This window comes from Balaenoptera acutorostrata, chromosome 12, assembly GCF_949987535.1.
Source record: "Balaenoptera acutorostrata chromosome 12, mBalAcu1.1, whole genome shotgun sequence".
In the NCBI taxonomy this organism is placed as follows: domain Eukaryota; kingdom Metazoa; phylum Chordata; class Mammalia; order Artiodactyla; family Balaenopteridae; genus Balaenoptera; species Balaenoptera acutorostrata.
The window spans coordinates 8,555,864-8,567,343 of NC_080075.1; the positions used below are offsets into that span (position 1 = coordinate 8,555,864).

The window sequence follows — 11,480 nt, forward strand, 5'->3', positions numbered from 1 at the left end:
TGTAAAACTACATTGTAGATAAGCTAATATTAGAACAGCACTTGGTATGTAGTCTCTGCCGTGTGTTTGTTTAGTAAATAAGTTCTAATGACCAGAAGCATATGTCAGGGCTTCCCTGGTGGCGCAGTGGTTAAGAATCTGCCTGCCAATGCAGGGGACACGGGTTCAAGCCCTGGTTCGGGAAGATCCCACGTGCCGCGGAGCAACTAAGTCTGTGAGCCACAACTACCGAGCCTGCGCTCTAGAGCCCATGAGCCACAACTACCGAAGCCTGCGCACCTAGAGCCCGTGCACCACAACGAAGAGTAGCCCCCGCTCGCCACAACTGGAGAAAGCCCAGGCGCAGCAACGAAGACCCAACGCAGCCAAAAATAAATAAATAAAATAAATCAATTAAAAAAATAATAATAACGAAAGCATATGTCAGTGGGGTGGACGGTCAGCTGGCAGATGTGTCGGGGCAAATGTCTCAAGAGAGTTCCAGAGGATTAGGAGGGAGAGCATGTCCAGCTAGGTGACCAGAACAGGCTTCATAGAGGAGATGGCATCCGGGTGCCGACTTGGTGGACGTGAGGGGGTGATCCTGGTGCCAGTGTCCAACTGCAACCGAAAGTGGGGCCCGGCTGCTCGCCTCTCAAAAGCCATTAAAGAGGCCAGGTTGGTGGAAAGGAAAGTTTGCTTTATTTTGGATGCCGGCAACTGGGGTGGGGGGCACCTGTCCGAAGGCCGACGCCCCCCCATTGACAGTCAGGGGGCAAGAGCTTTTATAGACAGAGCGCAGGGGCTACACGCAGAAACGGCACAGTCAGCTCTGACGTCATCGAGAAATTGGTCATCAGTGGTCTGACCAGCGTCATCTTGATTGTTTTAGGTACAGTTAATCTTTAGTTTCGGGGTCGGTTCGTTTCCCTGTCTTTGAGGCCAGTTCTTGGAATTGTGGCAGCTTGTGTCATGGAACTTCTTCCACCTGGTGAGGGTTTCAGTATCTATAAGACAGCTCACAGGAGATGGCTCAGAATATTATCTATAGCCCTTGAGGAGGAACTAAAGGTCCTTGACTTTGCTTGCTGACTCAACTATTATTATTTGGTCTCCTTTGACTGTTACGCTTTGTTTCTACATCTTCTCACTTCTCGGATTAAACTTATTCTTTGGCTAAAGGTTTTCCACAGACAAAAGGCAGGCAGAGGACATGGGGGGCAAGCACCACAGGGCCCTGATCCGTTTCACAGCCTCTCCTGGACCGTGGCCACAGCCTCCCTCCTCATCCCCTGCCTCCAGCCCGCTGTCCCCCTACTCAGACTTACTCCTCACGCAGCCTCCAGAGTATACGCAGGGTTTAAAGCCCTGTGGCTCCCCGTTATAGACAAGAAAAAGGCCAGGAAGGCCCCCTCAGTTGGCCTAGCCTGCGTTTCAGCCCCTCTGGGCCGGCCTGCTGGCAGTTCTGCCTTCTGCCCCCTCCACCTGGGAGGCCTTTCCTTACCCCTCTGCTCAGCCTAGAAGGTTCCTTCTCCAGGTCCCAACCCCAGACAGCATCCTCAGGTCCTACCCACCGGTGTTACCCTGTGTCTACACAACACGTCGTGAAGTGTAGCATTTTCCAGTTTCCGTTGAGTGACTTGTTTTTGCTTCGTCTCCTCCACTGGACTTGGAGCTCTTTGAAGGAACAGGTTTTTTTAATTTTTTCACCTTAGCATTTAACACAATCCTGCCCATAGCAAACAATGAGTGAATGAATGAATGGGAGGGAGGAAGAAAGGAAGGCGGACGGGGAGTAGAAATGCTGGGCTCTGGCTAAGAATAGACGTAGGGCTGGATTACACATTTGGAAGCAATCTGAGCAAATCTGAGTGTTGAAGGTCAGGAGTGGAACAGAGAACATTTGGGGAAGAAGAGAAAAAGGCTGAGGGTTGGGAACAAGGAGGAATTCCAGGTTTAGGAGGAAGAGTCCAGCAGGGACCTGCAGAGGGGATGCCCAAGGTGGACAGGCCTCCAGGATGGGTTATATGGCCACATCTGAGCTTCAGGGGTAAAGTAGCTGGAGGATGGAAGAGTCCCCTGATCTGTGGTCCAGTGGTTGGACGGATGGAGAGCGTGGCGCTCACGTTGTGTCAGGATCCAGGATTAGCTGAAGAGACACGGGCAGAAGCCATTGGAGTTGAGGGCAGAGGAGGGTCGAGAATGGGGCTCCAAGGGGGTGGTGAGGCTCCTGGAGATGGTTTTTTTTTTTTTTTTTTTTTGAGCTGTGGGAGACCCAAGTGTTTTGCAAAGCAACGGGGAAGTGGTCAGCAGCCAGGGAGAGCCTGAGAGGCCAGAGGGGACAAGGGGTAAGTTGAGGAGACGGAGCAGGGTTTGCAGGGGCCAAGGACAGGTCAGTGCACGTGAAGCCCAGGGTTGTTCTCCACCTGCCAGGAGGCCGAAGCTCGCAGGTCAGTGGCTCTGTCCCTCGCCCCTCCTTGGTGACCAGGGGACTGGCAGAAGAGGACTCCACGTTGAACTGGAGGCGGAAGCCAAACCAAATAGAGTAAAATTCTAAACATACCAGAGCAAGGGGTGGCATCTGTCAGGCCACAAAGAATGAGGACGCTGACTCGCCCTAGCCGTCCTCGCGAGTGGCTGTGACCCGGGTGTGGCCCGTACCTGCTGGTGGGGCTGCCCTGTGGACACGGGAAGCAGGAAGGAGCCGGGTGGGGTTGGAGGTAACCATCCACTTGCTCTGTGGGCTGGCTGGCAAATATTCAGAGAGGATAGCTCATGCGGAACCCTTGGATTCAGGGTGCTTTCCAGAGACCTCTGAGAAGCCACTTATTGAATCATTCCGTTTCCTTGAGAAAAACAAACTGGCTTCTTTTTTCTGTTGATGAAGATAATAAATTCTCATCATAGAAAATATGAAAATACAGAAGAGTCGAAAAACAAGGGAAGGGGGGGAATGACCCACAGTTTTACTGCCCAAAATAAGCACTGTGAACATGGAAGGAAATTCAGCAAAATGTTTTGGTTTTAAAGGCATTATTTCTCTTCTCTCCCGAACATCAAGGAAAACAGCCACGGCTTACTTTTGGTGTCAGTCTCCACAAGGGAAGGTTGTGCTTATAATTTCTAAAAGAAAAGAGAAGAAGAACGTTCCAAGTAAATCGGGTGTTGGGTAGTATGTACTGGTCCAGAGTGACAGGCTTATATTAAAGAAACCTGACCTATTTATGTATTGACGCTTAAAGGTGACTTTAAAATGTGTGTATAGGAGCAGTTGCATTTGATTCTTTGTGGCTCAGACTGGAGGAGCATAATCTCTTTGATTCGTCTTTAACTGAGAAAACAAAGTCCCTGAAAACAAAATACTAGTGTCACCAGAGAGGCTCCCAGACCTCCTGCCCTGCTGCTGTCTCCCAGAGCCCCTGTGCCGTGCTCTCTGGGTGGGAGAAGCCACAGGGGGGCTGAAGGTGACCAGGATTGTTTTGCATAACCTGTGTCTTTACCCACAGAGAAGGCAGCAGGGCCTGGCACCGACGGCCAGCCCGCGCCGCCCTGGATCACCGTCGGGCGGCAGAAGCGGCGAGGGGCCCCGGAGCAGCCGTCCAGCCAGGAAGACAAGCCTGGGGCCCGGACCTTGAAGTCTGACACAGGAAGGCCAGCCAGGGCGCCCGAGAGAACCCAGGTGCTTAGAGCAAACATTCCCTGTCCCTGTGGATGGGAGAGCCCCCAGTGGGGCTGGGACCCTGGACCCCGTGATGGCCTCATGTCCTGCACGGTCATTACGGGGACCGTCGCCTGTGGTGACTGCTGCTGTCTGCCCTGTGCGTGTGCTGGGCGGCTAGGGCGTCAGAGAAGCCGTGGATCACTCAGGCAGTGGAGACAGCCCCCTGCTCCCGGCCTCCTCGGCAACGCAGCTCAGCATCTGGAGAGCTGGACCGGGGTTAAAATAACTTCTCGGTTGGACGCTAGGCGACCATGTCAACAGCTCCGTCTCGACTCATTTTGCAATAATGACCGAGTTCTGCTTTTGCTGCTACGCTGGCCACCCGCTGGGGTCCTTATTCCTCACCTAGGACTGCAGGTCTGGAACCTGGGGCTCCCTTTTACACTCCGGACTGAAAACAGCGTTATCAAACCCAAACGACTGCGCTTAGAAGCAGGCTGAGACTCACAGCTTTTGTGTTCCCCCAGTTGCCATGGTAAATCCCAAAGCACATTTCAGCCGTGCGGGGAAGTGAGCCTGAGCCAGCAGTAGAACCTGCTTCTCTCCATTTTAACCAAAACCACAATCGTACCCAAGTTTGGAAACCCTCCTGCCGGCTTAGGGAATTCATAAAACAAATATTCACCAGTGACCCCGGCATCCATGATCATATCAAGTGTCATAAAAGTCTCAAAACTATTTCCAAACACAGTTCATTTTGCCTTTCCAATGGAACCCTGCTGCCTGACATCTGGGGTTGAGTCCAGGACTGGGGACAGGGCAGAAGCCAGGACGCCTGTGTGTGCCCAGGAGGCCTGCATGAGTGGACTCCAGCATCCTGGAGGCCAGATGGCAGCCGGTACCCAAAGCAGAGCTCCCCCGAGAAAGTGCCAGTAGCATGATTCATGTTGGCAGAAAAACCTCGTGGCTCATTGCCTTTGGTTAGGTTTGTCCCCATCTGAATCTCAGGTGACGGGACAGCGTGTGTCTTTCTTATGTCCTCACAGGAGTCCATGAAGCAAGCCGACTTCGTCCGCAGCAAGTCTTTCCTGATGGCCCCTGCCAAGCCCGCTGTGGACCAGAGGCAGGGGACAAAGCTCCACCTCCAGGAGGGGCTGCAAAGAGGGATCTCCTTGTCCCATCAGAACTTGGGTATGAAACCCGAAAATAGTACTGAACACTTTGAAATGCATTTCCGGGTTTGGTCCTGCCATGTTTTGTTCTGTTTTGTTTTTCTGAATTACTTGCCACGTTGATTTTTTAAAAACAGGTTTTATTGACATAATCATTTACATGGCAAAAAACTCACCCATTTTAAGCATACAGTTCAGTGAGTATATATTTACTGAGTTGTCCAATCATCACAGTCCAATTTTAGAACATTCCCCTCACCCTAAAAAGCTGCCTCATGCCCATTTACAGTCATTCACTATTCCCACCCCCCAGCTCTCTATTTTCTGTCTCTTTCTCTCTGTTTGCCTCTTTTGGGACATGTCTTCTAAATGGCATCATAAAATATGTGTTCTTTTGTATCTGGCTTCTTTCACTGAGCATAATGTTTCTAGGTTCATCTTTGTTGTGGCATGTATCAGTATTTTTAAATTTAGTTTTCGTTGTGGTGAAATACACATAACAGAATTCACCATCTTAACCCTTTTTTAAGTGTACAGTTCAGCAGTGTTAAGAATATTCACACACAGAGTTCCGGCAGCTTTATTGTGAAAGTTTCTCTCACCTCACTGCGTCACTGGAACTGTTTGAGCCTGCTCTGAAGTCTTTTCAGCACATAAATTATTCCACGCCGAAATCTTCTTTACACGCATACAGGCTTTATGTTTGAGACCACGGTTAAGACCTTGGACCTGTAGTTTAAAGGCGTGCAAGAGGCTTAAGTGCAAATCCAAACTCATTTCTCACATTTCCGTTTGTTTTGTCTTCTCTCCAGCAGCCCAGTCGGCAGTGATGATGGAGAAAGAATTGCATCAGCTGAAGAGGGCCAGCTATGCCAGCACAGACCAGCCATCCTGGATGGAACTTGCCAGAAAGAAGTCGCAAGCTTGGAGCGACATGCCCCAAATTATAAAATAGGTTAACAGTGTGCTGGTAAAGAATGTCCACTACCTTGACGGGTCACTTTCTTTAAAACTGCCACTAAATCAAGGCAAACAAACTGTGAAACTTGAGTGATTTTATCATCAGGTTACGGGAGAGCGAGCTCGGGGAAGAGGAAGAAACCAGGCAGACAAGTTGGACGGACACATCGCCAAGGGCCTGGGCCAGAGGTGCCCGAAGACAAGAAAACCATTGAAAAGGGCCAGGAACGAGGTTTTGTGCCCACAGGTATGAATGTGAGTCTTTCAGAATCCCCAGGATAAAGAAGGCTCGGGCAGGGAAGGAAATGCAAACGAAGCGTGGATGCAGAACTCGGAGGGCCCTCCGGGAGAACGTGTGTCTGCGCCTCCATCTGAGATCAGCTGTGTCTCTGGCCATTGTCCTGCCTGTGGAGCCCATCTTCTCCTTTCATGTTTACCGTTAGGCATGACACTCATGGTAAAACAGGGATGCCGTTTCCAAGAGCAGCTATAACAGGGTCCGTTTTCCTGAAGGCAGCTACTCCAAGAAGGAGTGGAAGGAACACAGCAGGGTTCATCAATTCATAGACTCTTTCCAAAATTAATTTTTAAACTTTTCCACTTGGCATCTGTGTCCCTCACTATTGCACAATGCATTGCCTGTTCAATAAAAGGTTTCAAACCTGCTTCCGTGACACGTGTTATTTCCATGCTATTTCTACTCACGTTGAGAGAACGTCCTCCAGCAACTGAGTTAAATGCAATGTGTGGAATTTCATTTAATATAGGTCTCATGTCAAATCTCAGTTGGGTTGATTTGGGAGTTTGGGTTGTATGAGATGTTTTTTTTCCCCAGTAAAATTTTGGTCTTTGTTTTTGAAAATCAGAAGCTACTGTAAGTTTTTTGCTCTTTACAACTATTTGGTACAACATATTAAAAATATAAAATTTCCTTTAAAGTTGCAATTCTTTAACATCTCATTAATCTAACCTGTATGTTTCTGTTGAAAACTAGGTTATCAGTGCATTAACCAGGATGACCCATGAGTGGAGAATGTGGAGAAGCCAGGAGAGTAAGAGCATATATTTGGGATCTCAGAATTATGTCTCAATTATATAATACCTCTATTTTTAAAAACCTTTCCAATTTGTTCCTTTGAACAAGCTAATCTCCATGGGAATGTGTATAGCTGGGGACATTTAGCCATCAGAATCAGTAAGACGTCATATATAATTTGATTTTATATACCCTAAGTTCTGCTCCTTTTATTGTATTTTCCAGCTGTTAGAACTATACAACATGGTCAGGTCTACCTGTATTGAAAAAGTCCTGGGATAGTTGTTTTTTCCCCAACCAAATTAATCTATTAACTGCATTCACTTAGAGAACATCAGTGCCAAATTCCATGGTGAATGTGCTCTAAACGAGAACTTCCTCCATCCAGCCTTGCTCCAAAAGCTTAGACGTGCACAGTTTTTTTTTGTTTTTTTTTTTTTATTTATTTTTAATTTATGGCTGTGTTGGGTCTTCGTTTCTGTGCGAGGGCTTTCTCTAGTTGCGGCAAGTGGGGGCCACTCTTCATCGCTGTGCACGGGCCTCTCACTATCGCAGCCTCTCCTGTTGCGGAGCACAGGCTCCAGACGCGCAGGCTCAGTAATTGTGGCTCACGGGCCCAGTTGCTCCGCGGCATGTGGGATCTTCCCAGACCAGGGCTCGAACCCGTGTCCCCTGCACTAGCAGGCAGATTCCCAACCACTGCGCCACCAGGGAAGCCCAGACGTGCACAGTTTTAACTAGGAAAAAAACATGTTGTCTGTTATTACTCAACACCATCATTTCCCCTATTAGCAGAACATTTCAGATGAACAGTTTTGAGGCAGTGGATTTCACTGTAAGATCAAAAGTATTTGGTTCCATTTTGTTGAAATAGAGGTTGATATTCTGTGTGTGTTGCAGGACTGGGTTTCATTCTCTCTGGTACCAGGTAAGTTAGGAGGGTATAGAATTTTAGGACACTGGGAGAATTCCCTGCAGGGGGTGGGGGTGGTCCTGCAGCTGCCACCTCTCCCTGTGCCCTGCATGGAGGTTGTGACCTTCTTCCATAACAAGAAGAGCTGAGACAGAGGCCAAAATTTGGAGATGATGTGGGAAGTCTAGACTGGAAATGGAGATGGTAAAAGCCTGCAAAGAACTGTCAGCTTGGTTTTTCCTAAGAAGAAAGACAGTAAGCAATTATTGAGTTCTTCCTCTGTCCCGGGCACTGCTCTGAGTGCTTCGTACCTATTATTTGTAATCCTCTCCACAGTCCTTTGGAGATAAGTACCGATCTCTACTTTGCAGATGAGGAAACGGAGGCATTTCATTGAGATTAAGGTCACCTGCCCAAGATCTCATAGCAGAGCACCTGGTAAGTGGCCCCAGACCCCATGCACTACCCTCAAGTGAATCCCCATTTTTAAAAAGCATTAGTGTGGAGGTGAATCTGTGTCCTCGGAGACGTAACACAGACAAGGGAGTGCTGAACTTGACCTTGAGGGCTCCTGCATGGCTATAGACTGAATTTTTGTGTCTCCCCAAAATTCATATGTTAAATCCTAATGCCCAGTGCAACAGTATTAGGAGGTGGGGCGTTGGGGAGGTGAATAGGTCATGAGGATGGAGACTTCATGAATGGGATTAGTGCCCTCATAAAAGAGACCCCAGAGAGCTCCCTTGCCCCATCTGCCATGTGAGGATACAGTGAGAAGATGGCCATCTACAGACCAGGAAGAGGGCTTTCACCAGACACTGGGTCTGCCGGCACCTGGATCTTGGACTTCCTGTCCTCCAGAACTGTAAGAAACAAATTTCTGTTGTTTATAAGCCAACCATTCTGTTACAGCAGCCCAACCAGACTAAGACATATATCCTGGAAACAAGCGTACCTCGTGATGTTTCCCTGGTGACCATCTTGATTCCCACCCTAAAGTTCCTTAAAAGGACTGGAGAAAGTGTGAGGGTTCTTTTGTACTTTATAATCATGAGCACCTACACGGACTGTGAGGTGGTCCCATTCATTCCTTCACTTTGTTCAGTCAACACCAGTGTGCAGGCGCTCTACCAGGGCCTGGGGGCACCCTGATGAGCAAATGGGCAACATGCATTCTATTTAAGGGGGGAGGGCACACTGAGTAAATAACCGTGAAACCTGAGAAAAACGTGGAACCATAGCAGTAAGTGCAATGGTGAGCCTAAAACAGGGACTTGGTTGTGGCCGAAAGTCTCCTGAAGATTGGGTGGTTAGGAAAGGGTTTGCTCGAGAGATGACCTAATTATAAAAATGAACCCACCATGCGGTGATCTGGGGGAGTACACTTGGAGAAGAGGGAACCACTCAACCAAGTCCCAGGCCCTTGAACTTGGCTGGTTCAAGAACAGTGTAGCTGGCATGTGCAGGACAAGGGGAAGAAGCAGGTGCGGACATCAGGAAGCAGGTCATGTGGGGAGACAGATTTTGTTCTGAGTGCTTTGGGAAGTCAGTGCGGTCTTGGGTGGCCTCGGCCTGCAGTGGCTTGAAGCAGGATTTCGGTTTCTGGCCAGAGATTGAGGTCAGGTAGCGGCAGTGAGAGCGCTGAATTCCAGCCACCAGACCACCAGGGACCAGTGGCCGGTGACAAGGCCCTGGCCCGTCAGCTGTGTAGAAATGAATTTGCACAGAGAGATGGAAAGTAGTGAAACAAGCAAAGTGTTTATTAGGAGGAAAAGAGTATAGTACGTGTGTATAGACACCCTGGCGGGCTCAGAGAGAGAATCATGCCCTTTTGTAGTCGTTTGAATCACTTTTATGGGGCGTTTCTTCCGGGTTTCCTTTGACCAGTCATCTTGCTTTGCCTCGTTCTGAGTCCATATTTGGTTTATCTCAGGGTCCTCCCCTGTGTGCGTGTGCATCTCTTAGCCAAGACGGATTCTAGTGAAGAATCTATGGATAGGTTGGCATCACTTACTATGAGGTGGCACCCCCTCCCTTTTTGACCTCCGAGGAGCATTTCTGCACATGTGTAGTCGAGGAGGTCTCCTTGACTTTGAGAATGAGGAATATATGGTCTTTTATCTGGGCAGGGCCCAGCCTCCTCCATCATCCCGCTTTTATGGGGTTTCTCCCATTATGGAGTTTCTGTCCACAGGGGAGAAACTGTTCAGCCTGGGGCCCATCTATCTCCTGCCTCAAGTGAAGGGGAGTGATGGGAGGGGATGGGATTTACATTTTAAGAAGCTGGCTGTAGCTGATGGGTGGGAATGGATTGTGTGGGGACACAGTAGAAGCAGGAGGTTAGAAGGCTGTTGCCGTGGTCTGTGTGGGATCATCATGGTCTAGAGTCATGATGGAGGTGGAGAGAAGTGGATGGATTCAAAATACTTTTAAAAGGTAGGGTAAAATCCAATATGCTGGTGGATATGATTTGGAAAAGGAAAGCGTGGCAGTAGAGATGACACCTAGATTTTTGTTTTGAGCTCCTGATGAGTTATGTATCATTTACAGAAATGGAGGCGGGGGAGATATGCCATAGAAGGAGTTCAGTTTTGGACGCCTTCAATTTGAGATTCCCATTAAACATCTAAGGGGGGAATATAAAATAGAGTCATAAACTGGGACATCATCAGCTTCAGATGGAGTAGGAATTCAAGGGTCTGAAAGAGGGAGACAAGGGTCCTCAGACTGATCTGAGGAGAAAGAGGAGCCAGCAGAGGAGACAGGGAGGGTCTGTGAAGGAGGAGGTGTTGGCAGAAAGAGGGAGGCATCAGCTGTGCAGGCGGGGAGGTACCAAGACATGGAGATGAGAGTGACCCCTGGCCCTGGGAACATGGAGGTCATAGGCAACCTTTTCAATTCCAGTGGAATGGTGGGGGGCAGAAGCACAGGTAGAGTGGGTCAAGCCCAGCCAACCTGTTGACACATCAGCTACACTCAGCTTTCAAGAACTGTTACTGTGAATGGGAGCCGAGGAAACGGCCGTAGCTAGAGGTGGGAGAGGTGTGTGGCCAACAGAGGGTTTGTGGTTGGTTTTTTTACAAGGGACACGCAAGAGCGTGTTCATGCGTGGATGGGAGTAAACTTGCAGGAGAGCAGGGAGAATTGCTGATCTTTGTGAAGCGCACCTCACCTTCCAGGGCTTCCAACAAGGATGAAATGCCTGTGCTTGTGGGCTGTTCTCGTTCCTGGAACCAGGAGCCCCCTGGTTTTGATCCAGCTGCCAGGGGAGGCCCCATTGTGATGGCAACATCCTGGTTACGTCCTCCCTTGCCTACCCTGGGTCTTCCGTTCCCACGGCCCCCTTCACGCCTGGACGTGTGCATTTTGGGGGCTTGTTGCTGTCTTTCCCCAGAACTTGGCCCCTGAGCAGTCTGCGGAAGGAGTCCATGCGCACCTGGCGTTCTTTGTCTTGGTCAAGCCCATTAAATATTTGGGGGTAAGGGTGGGGTCTCCTGGAGGGGACGTTGCCTCTCCAGCTTCCTCATCCTATAGCCTGCCCCCGCCGGCGGGCAGATGGCTCTTGGTCATCTCAGGCGCATCAGGCCTACCTTGACCCCTCCACACACACCACTCCAAGCAGCTTAACAGAATTGCTCCAAAACAAATGGCGTCGTCTTGCTGGGGAATTTTGATGAATAAAAGTTTCTCCACTTCAAGCCTATCCAGTTGTTTGAAGAAAGAAGAGAGAATTGACTTCTTCTCACTCCACAGGGAACA

At 49.3% G+C, this 11,480-nt stretch overlaps 1 protein-coding gene across 2 annotated transcripts in view; it reads left to right on the plus strand.

Annotated features, from left to right (window-relative positions):
• Window positions 1–6,385, plus strand: part of CRACDL (CRACD like) — a 125,919-nt gene extending 119,534 nt beyond the window's left edge. Inside the window, exons 8-11 of one of the 2 annotated variants that reach the window (XM_057558393.1) lie at window positions 3,486–3,658; window positions 4,687–4,831; window positions 5,625–5,782; window positions 5,879–6,385. In XM_057558393.1, coding sequence (XP_057414376.1) covers window positions 3,486–3,658; window positions 4,687–4,831; window positions 5,625–5,767 — 461 coding nt within the window. In that variant the 3' untranslated portion in view covers window positions 5,768–5,782; window positions 5,879–6,385. Of the gene's footprint in view, window positions 1–3,485; window positions 3,659–4,686; window positions 4,832–5,624 lie in introns of both variants that reach the window. The other variant, XM_057558392.1, reaches the window with a different exon arrangement.
• The last annotated feature ends 5,095 nt before the right edge of the window (window positions 6,386–11,480 follow it).